General features: G+C 37.1%; 1 protein-coding gene across 4 annotated transcripts in view; it reads left to right on the top strand.

Annotated features, from left to right (window-relative positions):
• ELMO1 (engulfment and cell motility 1) overlaps positions 1 to 19,762 on the top strand; it is a 641,324-nt gene that overhangs the window by 287,820 nt on the left and 333,742 nt on the right. For 3 of the 4 annotated variants that reach the window (XM_087892439.1, XM_087892440.1, XM_087892441.1), the window contains exon 13: positions 165 to 296. The exons of the other annotated variant lie outside the window; for it this stretch is intronic. In XM_087892439.1, coding sequence (XP_087748565.1) covers positions 165 to 296 — 132 coding nt within the window. The remainder of the gene's footprint in view (positions 1 to 164; positions 297 to 19,762) is intronic. 4 annotated transcript variants of the gene reach the window in all.

Raw genomic sequence — 19,762 nt, forward strand, 5'->3', positions numbered from 1 at the left:
ATAATATTACATAATTGCAAGATAACCCAAATCTTATCTCTTATTGAATAACATTCAATTATATTAAAGAAAGCTGATGATGTTACTTTTATCCAAAACTACATGCTTTGAAAGATTATTATTTTGAAGATTTTAATTTAAAAATCTCTTTAAAAACCCATTAGGCCCAGAGGGACATCATATTTGAACTTCGAAGAATTGCCTTTGATGTAGAATCTGAACCCAATAGCAATAGTGGTAATATTGAGAAGCGTAAATCCATGTATACGCGTGATTACAAAAAACTTGGCTTTATTGTAAGTATTCTTGTTTCATCATATTAGCATTCTAATCAGTTTTGTTTTAGTGATGATATATTGTAACATAGACAATGTTTGACAGCAAGCCGGGCTGGCCTAACACTTTTTAAAATGTTTTTAATTGTTTGTTATTGTTTTTAATCATGGGGCCAAATTTATATATATATATCTTTTTAATTGTATTTTAATGTTTGTAGTTTATGCTTTTACTTGGCTGTTCACCGCCCTGAGTCCTCAGGGAGAAGGGCGGTATACAAATTTAAATAAATAAATAAATGAATGAATGAATGAATGAATGAATGAATGAATGAATGAATAAATGTTCACATTCAGTCCGCATTCTTGACTATTTCCTTTTTTCACTCATTTTTTCTGAGCTGTTCCTTATGGAATGTGTAAGGATGGACTAAAGCTATCCTTTATTTTTCTGGAGATTTTCGCAGCAGGATATCTATCAACATTCTAAGTATTTCATACATCTTTGATTTTTAAGAAATGGGTATCTTAGTATGATCAGAAGGCCTAATCAAAGGCATATGCTACTCATTTCTTCCCTGGGTTATGCAGGTGACTGCCCCATTATTTAATCTCTCAGATATATTGCACATTGTTTATAACTCATCCTCTGTAATATTTTCCCAGTGGAAGATTATCTAATTATAAACAGAAGTTAACAGTAAATTCCAAATCAAATCTGGTCAATTACAATAGTCTGTCTAAGTCAGCGTAGCTACCTTTTTTTCATATTATTGTTTATATCAAGGGACTTCTTGTTTACATGCTGCATGTGATCCTCTGGGTCATTTTGGGTGATCTAGAACTGTCATAATTAGGGTCATAGTTGATCTTGCCATCACTCCAGAACCCTGAAAATCTGGGGCCATTATGGAGTAGAAGAAATATTAAGTGGTATTCTAGAGCTCATTGTGATCTCAAACATTTATTTGAACAAGGCCTTGGTAGTTCTCCAGGTTCTGTGTTTTTGACATATGGTATGTGTAAAAATTACTGACCCATTAAGTCAAATATCAAGTGTTTCTTCCCAAAAACTATTTTTGTATACAGCACAAGACTCATGTTTATGTGGTCAAATCTTTTTATTTTCTGAGGCAATTCTTGTGTAAAGGTTGTTGATTCTTTGACAGTAGAATATCTATTTATCAGAAGAGGAACCCTGTTAAAATGGATTGTTATTAAAATTTGTTTTGTTTAAATTTATAAAGATTTGTAAACAAAACAGAATTAAAGTTAAGCATGTGTACCACTTGCAATTATTGAAATACTCTTCTGGAAAGAAATGCTCTGGAACTAGAATTTGTTCAGGATAAACACAATAAGACCACCATATTAAAGACTTCTAGGGGCAGAGTAGTTTCTGCTGATTTCAAGTTTATATGATTTACATTTGAACTGATTCTGTAATCAATCACTGCTCATTTTTCTCTATTTCTGGGATTTTTTTCTAGTCTATCTGAATATTTCTACGAATACAGAAAAATGCATGACATTACTTATCATTGTGGGTTTTGCTGGTTAAGTGCACTTAATTATATATGCTGGATGATTGATTGCTGCTTTTTGTGATGAGTTCTACACATTCCTGCCAGTATAAGCTCTGAGGTTGTGGTTTACTGCTTCTATTGCAGAACTGGTTAGTGATGCATATTTCCATTAGTTGAGTCACTTGTGATAGAAAATATGCTGTATTCAGGGCAACATTTCTATAAAGAAATGTTATTGGTTAATAGTTCATTCCTTCACCAGAAAGAAAAGGTTAAGATCTTCCCCTAAGATGAAATCTATAAATTCCTGCACATTTTTCTGCAAGAACTTTCAATTTGAAACCTTCTCACAGAACATTGAGTCAGTTGAGTGCAGAGATCACAGAAAGTACAGCTTTGGCTGATTTTTTTAAAGCTTTTGATCCATTTTTAAATGGAGAGCTTATTAAAGTGGAGAAATATTTTTTATAAGTGTTATAATGATTTTAATTTTCATCTTATGTTAATACTTTTGGATTTATTTTGTTTTACTATAATTTTATAAACATTTTCAATTATCAACATTGTGACAAAAGGCAATTCACTAAATAAATGTATTGAGGCTAGCATTAAGTTATCTACCTGTTTACACTGCAGTGAAAGAGATAGTATAAACTATCTCTTACCTTCTAGAACAGGGGTATCAAACTGGCGGCCCATGGGCTGGATGCGTCACATGCACGCCATGCATGTCGCAGCTCCGCAAAGTGAAAAAATGTCGTGAAACATCATGTGATGGCAATGTGGTGCTGCGAGTTTGATACTCATGTAGGCAAGCCAGTTAGCAGATTAAAAACATTTCAGATACTTTGCCCATAAACCATGGAGAATGACTGTAGGCTTAGTAATATTGCATTTGCATAGGCAAATGGAAAAGTGTTAATTATAGAAAACCTCAGATGTAACTCATTGCACCTAAAACTTTCTGGCAGTACACAAATGCTAAAAAAAAAGTAATCTATTTAATTTAAATAATGTATGCATTTGTGTGCATGTATATGTATATATTCATTTTAATTTTTATTTTGTGCCTTCAGGTCAGATTTTGGCTCTTGGCAAAGTATTTCAGTAGTGGTTTGCCATTGATTTCTTTCTAGGGTTGGCCCAAGGTAATCCACAAGGCTTTTTGTGTAGGGCAGGAGTAGAATCCACTGTCTGCTGTTTGTAACCTACCGGTAATTCTTTAATTGCTATACCAGACTAACTATCTCTATATATATTCATATGTAATACAAAAAAATTAAACAGATGGAAAAAAAAATAGAAATAAAAAGTTTCACAAACATTTTGTTATTAAATAAAATTAGAATGGGAGAGAGGAAAATTGTTCTAAATAGAGCCAGTTGGATAAGTCATGCTAAATCACCCCTGCTGATTATGGAGGGAAGGATAGGTTAATACTTTCATTCTTATTTTGAGAACTAGGCCTGGTAAGATTGGAAACAAACCATCTGAAACCAGATTGGTTAATTTACTGTAACAAGACAGTGGAATCCATTTCTTTCTTTTTAAAAAAAGTACAAGAATGTAAACATTGAGTTCATTATTCATAGGATTTGTATAGCAGTTACTGGAATTCTTTCAGAAAGACTTCTTAGTTTTCTGTCTTTGTATGTCTGCCTGCACCTGCTTCCATATTTGCTGTGAGAAGCCTGACATCATCTTTTGGAAGAAATAATTTGTTTGATTTCAAATTTCTTTTACCTTTAAGAGTCCAAGTTATAGGGGAGGAAGCTGTTTTCATTTTCATTGTGTGGTTTTTTTACCATTAAGGCACATACAGTATGTCACATCTGCTTTGCTTTTCACTAAAACCACATGAGCCAATATTAAGATTATTGTTAACATTAATAACTAAGTGCAAAAGACTTTGCAAAAAGAAATAAGTATCTCAGAGTACATTTCTAGTTATAAAATTGGTCAGCTCATATCTTTTTCATACAAAAATCATCCCATAGTTACTGTAGATTTGTGTTATTAGCTTATAAAAAAATAGGAGGGATAATTCCTGTCGATCTACTGTAAATAATGTATTATTCAAAAAACTATTGGTAAATCCAACTTTTATATTTTTTCAGAGGTAAAGCATGATATAACTGATACAACAAAGAGTGTGAGTTAATAAGTACATAGGTTTCAAATCTCCCTGTTTCATAAACCATAAAAATATTTATCTTGAAGAGATTTTCAGTAATATTCAGGAGTATGAAGTATAAGAGAGACACTTCGAGGTTTGTTTTGGATATTTGTAAGAGTATTTTTAAAGTAGGGAAAAGAGTGATAAAAATTTGCTAGTGAAACTGAATGTAGTGATTCCCCAGAATCTCTTGGTTTGAAGAGCAAAGATCATTCTGAGTCGAACTTTCTGACAAGCCAGATTATACTTTTTCACTGTTTGTCCTTCAAAGCATTTATAGGACATGAGAAAACATTTCTATCAAAAGTATTTTTGTCTGGAGTAGTATTTTATTTCTCTTAAGAATACTGAGCCAACTGAGTATTATTTACAATCAATTTTATCTAAATCTGAAAATTTAAATATAGTAGCACCCTAAAGATTAACTCATTTATAAAGTCTGTGATCAGATAAAGGAAACTTATATTCAATTTTCAGAATATGTCTATGTTGTTTTGAGAGCATTGCTTTGAATAGAGAAAATGCAATGGTATATCATTATACAAAAGATTATGAATCAGTTGCTTTAATGTCATAAGTATATATATCTATTAGAGATAATCTAGTAAAAAAAAATACTTGTATCAGGACAATGTTAAACCTTTTTGTAAGCTAAAATAGCCTGAATGTTTTAGGCAAATTTAAAACATAAGTATAATTGACATTTAGGAAATATATGCATTTCATTTCTATAAAGGTGTGAAAGGTATGTTGGGTACAAGATATGTGGGGGTAGAAAGTGTGAATCACTTATGCTTGGAACAACTTCCAAGGTGTAAGATAGTGTTCTGACTCATTACATGATAATCTGTGGTTCAGGTCTTTTTAATAAAATGATTTTTATCTTGTAAACCTGTATTTGTCAATGCTATACAAGCTGTTTATTTATCACTTATCAAAATATGTACCGCCTGCTTTTTATTTTCTTATTTTTTTATTTTTATATTTCATTTTCTTTAAATTCCTATTTATAGATCTGTCCTTGATTCCCAATAAAGGAAACATGAATATTTAACTCACTCCTCCCTCATATATGTAGAATAAAGGTGCTTAAAACATACAGCTAGGGCATCTGATGCATTCACTTGAAGATGTGAATTTTCAGAAAAGAGAGTTTAAGATATATTTAATTTTTTCTTTATATGAGAGCAAGAATAATATTAATATACCTGTGCCAAGATGTAGATTAAATTGAGAAAGATAATAGTAAGAAAAGATAGTATTGAGGAAAAAACAAATATGGAACATGGTGAGCGGTGAGCATGGTTCCTCCACACTTTTAAAGATTGCAGGAAAATCCAGGCAATCTCTAATGGCTAGGAAAGAGAAGAACAGACAAAGGAAAATAAAAGCCATTTTATTCAGCAAAGTGGAGTAAATATTAGTAGTTGCTTTGTTGCTTTTTTCTGTGCACTCTAAAGAAAAAATAGTCTTGGTGATTCAAGAGACTTCATAAAACAGATTCCAGGAAGGCTGATTTGATTAAACAATATTTTTTTTAAAAAAATTAAAACCTTCATTGCTATTCCCCAATCAAATTTCAAGGTTGTAACTGGGCAGGTTTACAAAAATAAAAAATTCAAACTACTGTAGGGTTGACTAACTTACCTTAGAAACTAACTACTTTCTTTTTTTTTATTAAAGTTTTATTTTTTTATATTGATTATACATATCAATGCATGAATAACGTGGTACCTGGGTGTCATACATTTCAGAACAATAAACGTGATGTTATTATTCCTAGTTATTACATTTTATTTTCATTGTTTCATATACACATCTTTTACTATCACCCTTCAATTCTAAACCTTACTTTTCTTCTCTCATATACCTTCATGTCAATTTATCTATCTATCTATATTTATTATTATTCCCCTCTTGTTTCTATCTCAATTTTATTTATATATTTTTTCCTTCCAATATCGCTATAATATTCAAAGACGTGTTTTTATTCATTTCCTTTAGTTAATTCTTCACATCAATTTATATCAAAAATTCATCCTTCAGTCTTTTGTTATTCATTGTATCAATATACATTCCTAGTACCAATCACAATCATTAATACATAATAATTAATATATAATTCTATAGTATAGAGCAATGATGGCTAACCTTTTTGCCATTGCGTGCCAGGAGCGGGGGGAGGGGGGGTGTTGCACGCACAGGTGCCCACACCCATAATCTATGCACCCTGCCCCGCACATGCAGGCCTCCCCCCGCTCCCCCTTGCTCCTTGCACGCGATAGCATTGTGGGCCCAGTAGGCTCATTTTTTGCTCTTCTCCAGGCTCCAGAGCCTTTCTAGGAGCTCAGGGAGGACAAAAACGGCTTTCCTCACCCCCCGGAGTCCAGAAATGGCTTGTTTGCCAACTTCCAGTCACACCAGAAGTTGGCAAACGGGCCATTTCCGGTCTCCGGAGGGCCTCCGGGAGGTGAGGAAGGCCATTTTCACCCTCCCCAAGATCCTAGAAAGGCTCTGGAGCCTGGGGAGAGAGAAAAAAGGGCCTTCTGGTCCCACCAGAAGTTGGCAAACGGGCTGTTTCTGGTCTCCGGAGGGCCTCCGGGAGTGAGATGAGGAAGGCTGTTTTCACCCTCCCCAAGCTCCTAGAAAGGCTCTGGTGCCTGGGGAGAGAGAAAAACGGGCCTTCTCCACCACCCTCCGGAGGCCGGAAACAGCCTGTTTCCCTACTTCCAGTAGGCCCAGAAAGCCCAAAAATCAGCTGGCTGACGCACGCATGCACGCTGGACCTGAGCTTACGTGCTCACCGATATGGCTACATGTGCCACCTGTGGCACGCCATAGGTTCACCATCACGGGTATAGAGTATAATTCTATTAAAACTATATAATTCTATAATTATCTAATCACCCATTTTTTAGTTCCAATATTTCATAGCTAATTATATTTTTTATATGTTTAATATTTCAAATTCTAGTTTCACTTATTGTTTCATTCTTATTCATGCTTCTCCTATTTCCTTTATTCCATTCTTCATATCTATTTGTATTGAAATGTTATTTTAATTATCTATTACACAAATAATGTAATTAACCAGCTTATGTAATTCTAATACAAATATATATTTATTAAGATATATTTATGAAGGATTCATTTCCCTTCCCCCACCCCTCTTTTATCCATCATCTCTTGCTCGCATCCGAACCTTTAATCTTATTTTCTTTTTGGTTTGCCTCCTATTTCATCCCATAAGTCTCTTACTCCCTCTACATCTAAAACTGTCTTCTGTTTATATAATCTAACTTCCTCTCTTCTCTACCCTTTCCCACTGTCTGGTTCCAAAACTATCTGCTCCTTGCCCCTTCTCTTTTCCCCAGCTCTCTTCCTGTTTCTCCTGTTTCTTCTTTTTTTAATTCCTTAACCGTAATTAGTTTTAGTAATAGTTCGTCCTTGTTGATTTCTTTCTGTTGTTTTCTCAGTTCTGCTTTTTCCTCTGTTCCATTTAATGGTTCCATTCTTTCCTCATTGTCCTGGTCTTTATCCATTATCACTTGTAGTATATTTTCAAGTTTTTGGTCTATATGCTCAAATATTTCCTCAATGCTTTGAAACAACTCCATTCCGCTTTTTTTTTTCTCATTTCCATCTTGTGTTGCATCTGTATTTAATAAGTTTCTTTTTTGGCCAATTGTCCTGGAATAATTAATTCAATACAAAACTTCCAAATCTCTGTTTTGAATGTCTCATCAATAATCAATCCAGTCAATTTAAATTCACCAGAGGGTTATTCACATCTCTTCAAGTCATTTTTATACATTTAATAGTATTCAGGGGTCTCTTAGCTGAAATTATTGTTTAATATTCAAGTCTCTAGTGGTCTTAGGGCAGATACTTATCCAACAAATAGTTTCTGTCTCTTTAAATAGTTAGTTCCCTTTTCATCAGCAGATGGCACTCTTGCTTCAGTCTGCTCAGCCTCTCTGCGATGTTATTAGTAAATATGATTTAATTATTTTAATTATTATTTTTTTGCTTTAATTTATATGCCGCCCTTCTCCAGAGACTCAGGGCGGCTTACAATACGTTAAGCAATAGCCTTCATACTTTTGTATATTTATACAAAGTCAGTTTATTGCCCCCACAATCTGGGTCCTCATTTCACCTATCTTTGAAAGGATGGAAGGCTGAGTCAACCTTGAGCCTGGTGAGATTTGAACTTGCAGTAATTGCAAGCAGCAGATGTTAATCACAGTGTTTTAGTCCACTGTACTACAGGCTCTTGTAAGTTCTGCAATTGAACAATGGTAGAAAAATAAAATTTGGGATTGTAATTCCAGCATTTTTAAAACGCCTCTTCAATGCCACTTCTTTAATTTTAAGAGTCCAAGTTTCTATTCATTTTAAAAAGTATTTTTTCCTCTTAAATCCTTAGGTGTTTTCCCAAGTGCTTGGTACCCTGCTTCACCAAATAATTCTAAATATACTTCCCCCTTAGATTTCTTGGGGTCCAATTTCAACAAAAAATATTTCTCACCCAGTTCACACACCATTCACTTTCTCTTCTCCTGCACTTAGTTTTTCAGATTGTTCCCGACTTCATGGCAGCCATTTTAACTGCCACTGCTCTTCGTCTTTGGAGGGGGCTTTCTGAGTCAGGGAGGACAGATGCAGCTCTCCTCGACCTGCATGGTGGTCCCCCTTTACTTTGCCTCCCCTCCAGGGTGGCTATGACCCTGATTTGGAGCCCTCCGTCGTAGAGAGCTCGGAACAGGCCCCTGAGCTCGCGGTCCCACTTCCAAAGGCTCTGGAAGTCCAGTCGGAAGTCTCAGAAATGAACTACTTTCTTATGAGAAAGATACATAAGGTTGCAAACATATGTTTTGTACTTCAGTTATTTTTCTGGCCACATTTCTATCCACCTTTCCATAAATATTTTTTTTAACTGAAGTAAGATCATCCAATTAAATGAATAATATTTTGTAATTTTCTTCTTTTTTTCTCATGTTTGGTGCATATTTTATAAACAATTTTCATAGCTCCCCCTTCTTCTGTTCTTTGCTTCTTTGACTTTTAAAATTTTTGAGAAAAATTCCTTCATTTTTATATTTTAGTCTTCTCCAAAGTTATACAAATAGAAATCTATTATTGGACAAAAATGTGTTCAAAAATTTACAAAAGATTTAACAGATGTTTTTACAAGGTTGGTTATTATAGGCTCTTTATCAATTCATTTGTTTTTTTATCTTTAAGGAATATCATAGTCAGCGCCAAAAAAATGGACGGTCATTCCCTCAAGATTCTGTTTGCCTGAAAGTAATAATTATGGTATTTATGATCTAGCTATAATAATAAATATGATCTACCATGGTTTTCTGCTTAGGATAGAATGTTTTAATTAAAATGTGGCTTTCAGTTCAAGGAAAGCAGTTATTTTACCAATAAAAAGAACACATGAAAGAATTCTATCTGCAGATAGAATACTTGCTAATGTCACCATTATTGGTTTGGTCTGGCATTTTTTTTTTTTTTTTTGCGAAATAATTTTTTATTTTTTAAACAAACCAAAACATAAAACAATCATCATCCATTACAATTACAGAAAGTGTATAGATCGGTTACAATTCTTTTATGCTTAATCCCATATCCAAAATGTACAAGTTATTTAATTTCTCTTATTTGACAATTTGGCTTGGTCTGGCAATTTTGTTCCTTTAGTGCCTTTTAAATTTTGCTCAAAATGCTCAAAGTTTAGAGAACAAACAGGGTGAAGTTGAAATATTAGTTCATGAAGGCAGATATGATATAGTTGCCATTACTGAAACTTGGTGGAATGAAACTCATGACTGGAATGTACTGATAGAGGGGTTTCTATCAGTACATTTCTGGATCCCTGCATAATTGGATAGCTACATTCCTGTCAAAGAGGCAACAAGTGGTCAAAATAAGGAATGCCCTATCAAATCCTGTACCTGTTAACAGTGGTGTCCCCCAAGACAGTGTTCTAGGACCAACTCTCTTTATACTTTACATAAATGACCTTTGTGATCATATTAAAAGCAACTGCGTTCTCTTTGCTGATGATGTAAAAATATTCAACACCACCGACAATGCTGCTATCCTTCAAAAAAGACCTTGACTATGTGTCAGAATGGTGAAACAAGTGGCAACTTCAAATCTCAACCAACAAATGCTCTGTCTTACATATTGGCAAAAAAAATCATAACATAAAATACAAGCTGGATGGATATGACCTTGTAGACAACTCTCACTCTATCAAACAACTTGGAGTACTCATCTCTAATGATCTAAGTGCCAGAGCTCACTGCAACAACATTGCCAAAAAGGCATTAAGAGTTGTTAACCTAATCTTGCATAGCTTCTTCTCTGGTAATATTGTACTGCTAATTAGAGCATACAAAACATTTGTTAGGCCAATTCTCGAATAGAGCTCATCTGTCTGGAACCCACACTACATATTGGACATTAATACAATTGAGAGAGTCTAGAGATATTTCAGAGAAGAGTCCTCCACTCCTCCGCTCACAACAGAATATTTTATGCCACCAGACTTGAAATTTTGGGCTTAGACAATTTAGAACTACGCCGCCTTCAGTCTGACCTAAGCGCAGTACACAAAATTATCCAGTACATTGTCCAACCTCTAACATCTGTAGTTATGAAAACCTTTGAAAGGCTAGTGCTGTCTCACTTGAAAACCATCATGGATCCACTATTAGAACCCCTGCAATTTGCATACCGAGCAAATAAATCAACAGATGATGCTGTTAATATGGCTCTGCACTACATCCTACTACATCTTGCATCTCCAAAGACCTACGCAAGGGTCCTCTTTGTAGACTTTAGTTCAGCATTCAACACCATCATTCCAGACATTCTTCTAACTAAACTAAACCAGCTAGCAGTACCTGAACACACTTGTAAGTGGATCATAAGCTTCCTAACAGACAGGAAGCAGTAGGTGAAGCTAAGCAGAATCACATCAGATACCTGTACAATTAGCACAGGGGACCCACAAGGCTGTGTGCTCTCTCCACTTCTCTTCTCTCTATATACCAATGACTGCATCTCAAACGATCCATCTGTTAAACTACTGAAGTTCGCAAATGATATAACAGTGATTGGTCTCATTCAAGACAACGATGAATCCACATAGAGACGGGAGGTTGAACAACTAGCCTTGTGGTGCGACTGGAACAATCTGGAACTGAACACAAAACCGTAGAAATGGCGGTAGACTTTAGGAGAAACCCTCCCATACTACAACCTCTTACAATACTAGACAACACAGTATCAACAGTAGAGACCTTCAAATTTCTAGATTCTACCATATCTCACAACCTAAAATGGACATCCAACATCAAAAACATCATCCAAAAAGCACAACAAAGAATATTCTTTCTGCGCCAACTCAGGAAGCTCAAACTGCCCAAGGAGCTGCTGATACAGTTCTACAGAGGAATTATTGAGTCTGTCATCTGCACCTCTATAACTGTCTGGTTTGGTTCTGCAACCCAACAAGACAGACACAGACTTCAGAGGATAATTAGAACTGCAGAAAAAACAATTACTACCAACCTGCCTTTTATGTACACCAAGAGCGTATGCACCAAGACAAATTCCTTGTGTGTCCAATCACACTTGGCCAATAAAGAATTCTATTCTATTCTATTCTATTCTATTCTATTCTATTCTATTCTATTCTATTCTATTCTATTCTATTCTATTCTATTCTATTCTATTCTATTCTATTCTACCTGTCAACCACAACAATACACGAGCACACAATAGATACAAACTTAAGATAAACCGCACCAAACTTGATTGCAGGAAATATGACTTCAGCAACAGAGTGGTCAATGCCTGGAATACACTCCCTGACTCTGTGGTTTCCTCCCCAAACCTCCAAAACTTTAACCTTAGACTATCTACTGTTGACCTTACCCCATTCCTAAGAAGTCTGTAAGGGGCGTACATAAGTGAACCAATGTGCCTACCATCCCTGTCCTAATGTCCCCTTTTATTTGTATCCATTTCATGTATTAATAACCATGTTTATACCTATATCGGTAATCTAATATGTGCTTGACAAATAAATAAATACTAAATACAAACTATTCAAAATAAACAGACCTAATAAAAGAGGAGGTGGAGTTGCATCATATATAAAAGATCACTACATCTCTACAGAAATAAACAAAACGAAGGATGAAAATCTCCTAAAATCCATATGGGTCAATATGAAAGGGAAAAAAATGACATTGCTATAGGCGTATACCATAGGCCATTCAACCAAGCAGAACAAATAGATGAATTAACCAATCAATTAACAAATGTATGCAGAAAACATACACAGTAGTAATGTGAGACTTTAACTACCCTGATATCAACTGGGAGACAAACTGCAGCAATTGGGAGATTCCTAATCAACTTAGCTGACAGATTTCTCATCCAAAAATTCTTTCAACATATTAATAACAAGAAAAAAGTCAAGGAAATGATCAGTAACAGGCAGTAGAGACGAAACAGAACTGCTTAACTTATTCTTTGCATTAATCTTCATACAAAAAGAAACTATAGCCCAACCTACCAAAAACATAACTGTAAAAGACAGACTAGAAATAATAATTAAAATAAGCAAGAAAATAATAAGAGAGCACCTTATCTGTGCTTGTTGAATCTTGATGAATATGAATCACCGGGACTGGTGGATTACATCCCAGAATTCTGGAGGAGCTGGCAAATGTTATCTCAGAACCACTGATATCAACAATACCTGGGAAGATACTGGAAAAAATAATAAAAAATATCTAGAAACAAATAAAGTTATAACTAGGAGTTACCACGGGTTTGTTAAAAACAGATTATGCCAAACCTATTTTATTTCATTCTTTGACAAAGTGACTAAATTACCAGAACAGTAAAATGCTGTGGACATAGTATATTTAGACTTCAGCAAGGCATTTGACAAGGTAGACCACAACCTAGTTCTTGGTAAGTCAGAAAAAATGTGGGATAGACAGCATCACCACCAGATGGATTCATAACTGGCTGACAAACCATACTCAATGAATAGTCCTTAATGATTCTACATCTACATAGAGGGAAGTAAGCAGTACCACAAAGTTCCATTTTAGGCTCAGTACTCTTCAAAACTTCATAAATGACTTAGATGAAGGAATAGAAAATTTGCAGATGACACTAAGCTGGCAGGAATAGCCAAAATCCCAGAAGACAAGCTCAGGATCCAAAAAGATCTTGACAATGGGCCCTATCCAACAAAATGAAATTTAATCTGGAGAAAACGTTTTACACCTATGCAGGAAAAATTAAAAGTACAAGAACAGATTAGGCGAAACCTGGCTCAAAAACAATAACTGCGATAGGGGCCTTGGAATCTTAGTGGATGATCACTTAAACATGAGTCAGCAATGTGCGGCAGCTGCCAAAAAAGGTAATACAATCCTTGCTTGTATAAACAGAGGCATAGTATCAAAATCAAGTGATGTATTAGTACCGCTTTATAAATCCTTGATAAGACCACACCTGGAATACTGTATCCAGTTATGGTCACCACATTACAAAAAAGATATTGAGACTTTGGAAAAAGTATAAAGAAGAGCAACTAAAGATGATTAAAGCCTGGAGACTAAGAACGGTTGCAGGATTTGGGTTTGGCTAGTCTAAAGAAAAGACAGACTGAGTGTTGTAATAGTATTCCAATATTGGAGAGGCTGCCACAAAGAGGAGGGGTCAATTTCCAAAGCACCATTGGTTAGGACAAGAAACAAAGGATGAATACTAATCAAGGAAAGAAGCAACCTGGAATTGAGGAGAAACTTCCTAACAGTGAGGACAATTAACCAGTGGAAAAACTTGCCTTCAGACGTGGTGGGTGCTTCATCACTAGAGGTTTTTAAGAAAAGACTGGATAGCCACTTGTCTAAAATGGTATAGGATCTCCTGTTTGAGCAGGGGGCTGGACTAGAAGACCTCCAAGTTCCTTCCAGCTCTATTCTGATTCTAAATTAATGTGAACGTTCTTCTTTGATCCTGAGTGGACATATCGGTAGCCTTTTTAAAAAAATAATAATAAGAAACATTATTAAATTAAGTAAAGCAGTGAACTTTATATCAGATTGTAGTAAAGGAAGTGAACTGAATATGATGTAGCAAGAAAAATGAAAGTAACTTCTAAAAAGGGCAATTATGCAGGAAGTTTAACTTGAATTAGTTGGTTCATAATAATGTGTCTTTGCTAGGTGAAAGGCACTGTAGTGATATTCATAATGTGCCACACACTTTATTTCAGCTTATTTCTAAAAAGAAATATTTAGTTGGGAATAAACTTGATTTTCTAATTTATTTTTGTGGAGTACCACTAGAGGTCAGCAAATTTCCAGCAGAGCCATTTAAGCTGGAAGCTGTACAATAGTTTATCAGATGCAAATATTGCCACCATGTGAATACACATGGTGACTCAAGGTGGTTAAAAGGTAAAGATAAAGGTTCCCCTCGAACATATGTGCTAGTTGTTCCCAACTCTAGGGGGTGGTGCTCATCTCCGTTTCAAAGCCAAAGAGCCAGCACTGTCCAAAGATGTGTCCGTGGTCATGTGGCAGGCATGACTAAACCAGTGGTGAAATCCATTTTTTTTACTACTGATTCTGTGGGCGTGGCTTGGTGGGCGTGGCATGGTGGGCGTGGCAAGGAAAGGATACTGCAAAATCTCCATTTCCACTCCACTCCAGGGGAAAGATACTGCAAAATCCTCATTCCCTCCGCACTCCTGGGAGAAGGATATTACAAAATCTCCCACTCTGGAGCCAGCCAAAGATGGTATTTGCTGGTTCTCTGAACTACTCAAAATTTCTGCTACCGGTTCTCCGAACTGCTTAAAATTTCCGCTACCAGTTCTCCAGGACCTGTCAGAACCTGCTGGATTTCACCCCTGGACTAAATGCCAAAGGCGCACGGAACTCTATTACCTTCCCACCAAAGGTGGTCCCTATTTTTCTACTTGCATTTTTTACATGCTTTCGAATTGCTAGGTTGGCAGAAGCTGGGACAAGTAACGGGAGTTCACCCCATTACGTGGCACTAGGGATTTGAACCGCTGAACTGCCGATCTTTCGATTGACAAGCTCAGAGTCTTAGCCACTGAGCCACCGCATCCCTATCAAGGTTACTTACAGAATATAAAACATCATTTAAAACAATAAAACTAATAAAAAGGATCAAATAAATTAATATAATAAAATAAAATCATCCCCATCCCCCACCCCATACTTTTAGATTTAGATTTTTGGCATTTTTAAGTCTTCCTTCTCCCATATTGCCCAATGCTGCTTGGTTTGGTTAGTTTTTTCAATGTGTATGCACAGGGCTGTACTTGACCCCCCTCGTTTTCCTGAAGCAACACAGCCCCCACTGCTACATCGCTGATGTTGGCTTGAATCAAAGGGTTTTTCTGGGTCTGGGTCTGGATGCTTCAACACCAGCTCAGCTGAGAAGAGCTTTTTTAGCTTCTCAAATGCTGCTTGACATTCCATGTTCCACTTTAGTGGCTGGCTGGATTTAGGCTTATTTACCCTCTTGGTTCTCAGCAAGTTAGTAATAGGGAGGGTGATTTGCGCGAATGATGAATGAATTGCCTATAGAAATTTGTGAACCCTAGGAAGCTTTGTAGCTGTCTTCGGGCGCATGGGGTTTCCCATTATTAAAGTCCCACTTGGACTTTTTCTGTGTTAATTTCCACCCCTGGTGCAAGATCTGGTATCCCATGTAGTCTATTTTGTCTTTGTGGAACTCACATTTTGAGAGTTTATCGTACAGTTTGGTGGCTGAGTTTTTTCAGGACTGCTTGGACCAGTTTTATGTGCTTAGCGTTGGTTTTGGTGTATATCAGGATGTCATCAAGGTATACCAAAACACCCTTATATAGATGTTCATGCAACACCTCATTTATAAGCTGCATGACTACTGCAAGGTCTCCTTGGAGCCCAAACATGAGCACCTTAAACTGGAAATACCAAAATGGGCAGTTAAAAGCAATCTTCCACTCATCCCCCTCCCAAATCCTGACTCAGTAATAGGCTTCCTGCAAGTCCAGCTTAGAAAAAATCTTGCCCTTTGAAAGGTGAGCCAGCATGTTCTTCATGAGGAGCAGGGGATACACATTTTCATGCACACTGCATTTAGACCCCTATAATCGATGCTTAAACAAAGCGTGCCATCTTTCTTTTCCTGGAATAGTACCAAGGCAGCTACTTTGGGTGTGGCAGGCTGGATGAAGCCATGCTCCAAGTTTTTGTCTATGAAATTGCACAACTCATCTAGTTCTTGAGGTGTCATGGAGTAGAGTTTCAGCTTTGGTAAGGGTCCCCTTTGTCCAGTCCACCCGTGGGTTCACTTTTTTAGCCAGGATAATCCTAGGACCAGGGGAAATATCATGCCTGGAGTCACAATAAAAGCAATAGTCTCAGAGTGGCTCTCTATGGCAAGTTCCAGGGGCTCCTGGAATGTGGCCGGGACTCCTCCCATGATAGACTCATTGAGCTGGCAAAACACTATGGAGTTTTTTAACTCTCTTAGGTGTGTCCCCAGTTTTCCCACTAAGGTTGGACTTATTAGATATCGGATGCACCCCGTGCCTAGTAGAGCTGTCAGCCACCTTCTGCCTTGTTCTTGAGATTAGCAGTTCTGCGAGCACAGTGATGGGCTCAATTGTCCCACTTACCAAAGGGTCGCTGTTGTCGTAGTTGCTGTGTGACAGACTCAGCTCTTCTTGTGAGGCTGGAGTTCCAGGTCCATGCTTGAGGAAGGACTGGAACTCCATGACCTCACTGCTCTTCAGGGCGGTTTCCCTGGAGCACTGGAGGGGGGGCGGGTTGCTGGCTTTGCTCCTGATTGCCGGTCTCCCTTTCTGGTTGGGAACTTTGTATAACTTTCTGCCATGCAGTGACCTACCTTCCTACACTTGAAGCAGGCTGTTAAGCATGGTAGAGTGGACTGGGGCACGGCAACCTCTCTCTTCCTCTCAAGTGGTGACCTCTTCCAGGTTATGCTCGAGTGGTACTAGTTTCGGGCTTGGACAATTTCTTTGCCAAGATGTACCATTTGGAGCTCCTCTGGCAATGCAAGCATGGTACAGGTCGTCATTCAGCCTGAAGAAAGTTAACCGATCCAGACAGGATGGTGATTATTCAAATATGGTTCAACTCAGGAGAGCATACAAATCCCTCCTGAAAAACAAGAAAAGTAGCTATAACACCAGGATGTGGAAAGAGGTAGAAATGGCAGCAAAATCCCAATTCCCTATGATCTTTTGGCATAAGATAGCCGGTATATTAAAACAATGTTCCCCATTTATGGATACTGATATATCAGCAGTAAAATGGGAGAAGCACTATCTTGCTTTATTTGATGGTAACAATACAACAAATGTCTTGCAATTGGATATCCTCCAGCAAGAATTAAGGAAATGTCCGGAATAGACACCAGTTACCCCTACCGAAGTTAAGCATATAATTCAATCCTTAAGGCCAGGAAGGCCCCTGGAGAGGACTTGTTGCCTCCTGAACTCTTTAGGTCCAACATTGACTTTTGGGTACTGGTGCTGGTAGCACTGTTTACTTATATCGATAAAGTAGGGATAATCCCTGAAGGGTGGAGGTTAGCTATAGTTTTCCCAATTTTTAAGAAAGGTGAAAGAGCCGCCCCATCCAACTACTGACCCATCAGTCTTCTTAATATAATTTCAAAAACATCTCCTAAATAAAATAGAGGACTGGTGCTTGGATAAGGAAATTCTGACAAATGAGCAGGCAGGTTTTAGAACAGATAGGTCTACCATAGACAATTGTTTTGCCCTTTCCCACTTAAGTAATAAATACAAGACCCAGGAGAAAAAGCTGTATACCGCCTTTATTGATCTTACTGCTGCTTTTGATTCTATAGATAGGAACCATTTGTGGAGGAAACTACAAGTTATGGGGATGGACCCAGACTTATTTTGTTGATCAGGATTCTCTATACTAATACGGCAATTAGAGTCAGATATGCAGCAAATGGGGCCTCAACAAACAGCATACCGACAACTAGAGGAGTGAGGCAGGGCTGCCTGCTGGGCCCTACTCTTTTTAATCTTTATATAAATGATATCCCAGCGCAGCTGGATGATCTTATGACGCACAGCCCCCAAATAGGCTCTAGATTTGTTAACGTATTAATGTATGCCGATGACTTAGTGTTGTTTTCTAGAACCCAAATAGGAATGAGGAGACTTCTTGACAAGCTCACACGTTACTGTACTGCAAACCACTTGACTATAAATGTAGCTAAATCAAAAGTTTTAGTCTTTGGCAACAAGAATAAAAAGCACAATTGGCAGATTAACGACACAAAAATTGAACAAGTTATCCAATATACTTATCTTGGAATTGTTTTTTCCAGTGCAGGAGGTTGGACTCCGCACCATCAATACCTTTCTCAAAAGGTTAGAGCAGGAGCAAGCCTTGTATCTAAATTAAGTAAACGAATCCAACCAACCTCCATTTTACCTCTTCGAAAAGTCTTTCAGGCTAAACTCGTTCCGATCATGCTCTATGGTGCTGAAATTTGGGGTCTTACAGAGGCCCCCATATTAGAGAGAACTCAAAATTATCTGTTAAGGAGGATGCTTGGGGTAAACAATTCCACTTCAGCTGCAGCCGTCAGAGCTGAATTGGGACATTTCTCACTGTACATCTATACAATCACTAGGGCGGTAGCCTAGTGGCTAAAAATGACCCAGATGGATGCCAGCAGACTCCCTAAAATATGTCTAGAGGAACAGCAGATTTCAAATCTTCAAAGATATTCCTGGCTAACCCGGCTGTCAGAAATATTGAACCGATATGGTGTAGGGTTCCCGTTGTGTGACACACTGAACCAAATTAAACAACGGATTAAAGATATACATGGGCAAATGGATATGGCAACCCTTTCAACTAATCATTCCCTTAAACTGCTGACAGCAGTTAAAACAACTTTCACCCTGGAAAAGTATTTATATTTAGAAATGCCATCAGTGGAGAGACAATTATTTGTTAAGTTTAGATTCAAACTTCTAGATACCAACGTTAGATTCGGCCGTTATCGGAAAATCCCGTATGACAAAAGAATATGCATATGTGGGGTAAACGTCGTGGAAGACACGGCGCATATAATATTCGAATGTAGTCTCTATCAGGAAGTTAGAAATCAATATCTGTCCCCAATTATAAATAAATTTCCCCACTGGAATATAAGCCAAAAATTAGCATTTCTGTTGAGGGCTGACTCTCCTCCCCTGGTAAGAGCGATCACTCGATACCTTAAAAGGTTGACGGCAATACGAGCCAGTTATATCAAGGAAAATTTTATCGATTGTAAGAAAAATGAGCTCAGTTAGAGAGGAGCTATCCTATTTGGGTTATCTAGTCTTCTAGTCTTGGCAACTTAGCTATTGAAATTTGATATGGTAAAATTTTAATGTCATCTGTCATATATTTTTAGATTGCTATTTTTGTAACTGTTTTATCTTTTTCCCTTTTTCTTTTCTGTTTTGTTTGAAAAGGCCTCCGGGCTATTCAATAAACTATACAATACATTCAGTCTGTCTTTGAAACAGCTCACCAGTATTTCTTCTGGCCAGGCCATGTGGCAGGCCAGGTCTAAAAACTCCTCTGTGTATTCGGCTACCAGCTAACGACTTGTTTTATGGTTTTGATGTGGTCCCTGGCTTTTTC

Source organism: Pantherophis guttatus, chromosome 4 (genome assembly GCF_059756535.1).
Source record: "Pantherophis guttatus breed Tessera chromosome 4, ASM5975653v1, whole genome shotgun sequence".
Lineage (NCBI taxonomy): Eukaryota > Metazoa > Chordata > Lepidosauria > Squamata > Colubridae > Pantherophis > Pantherophis guttatus.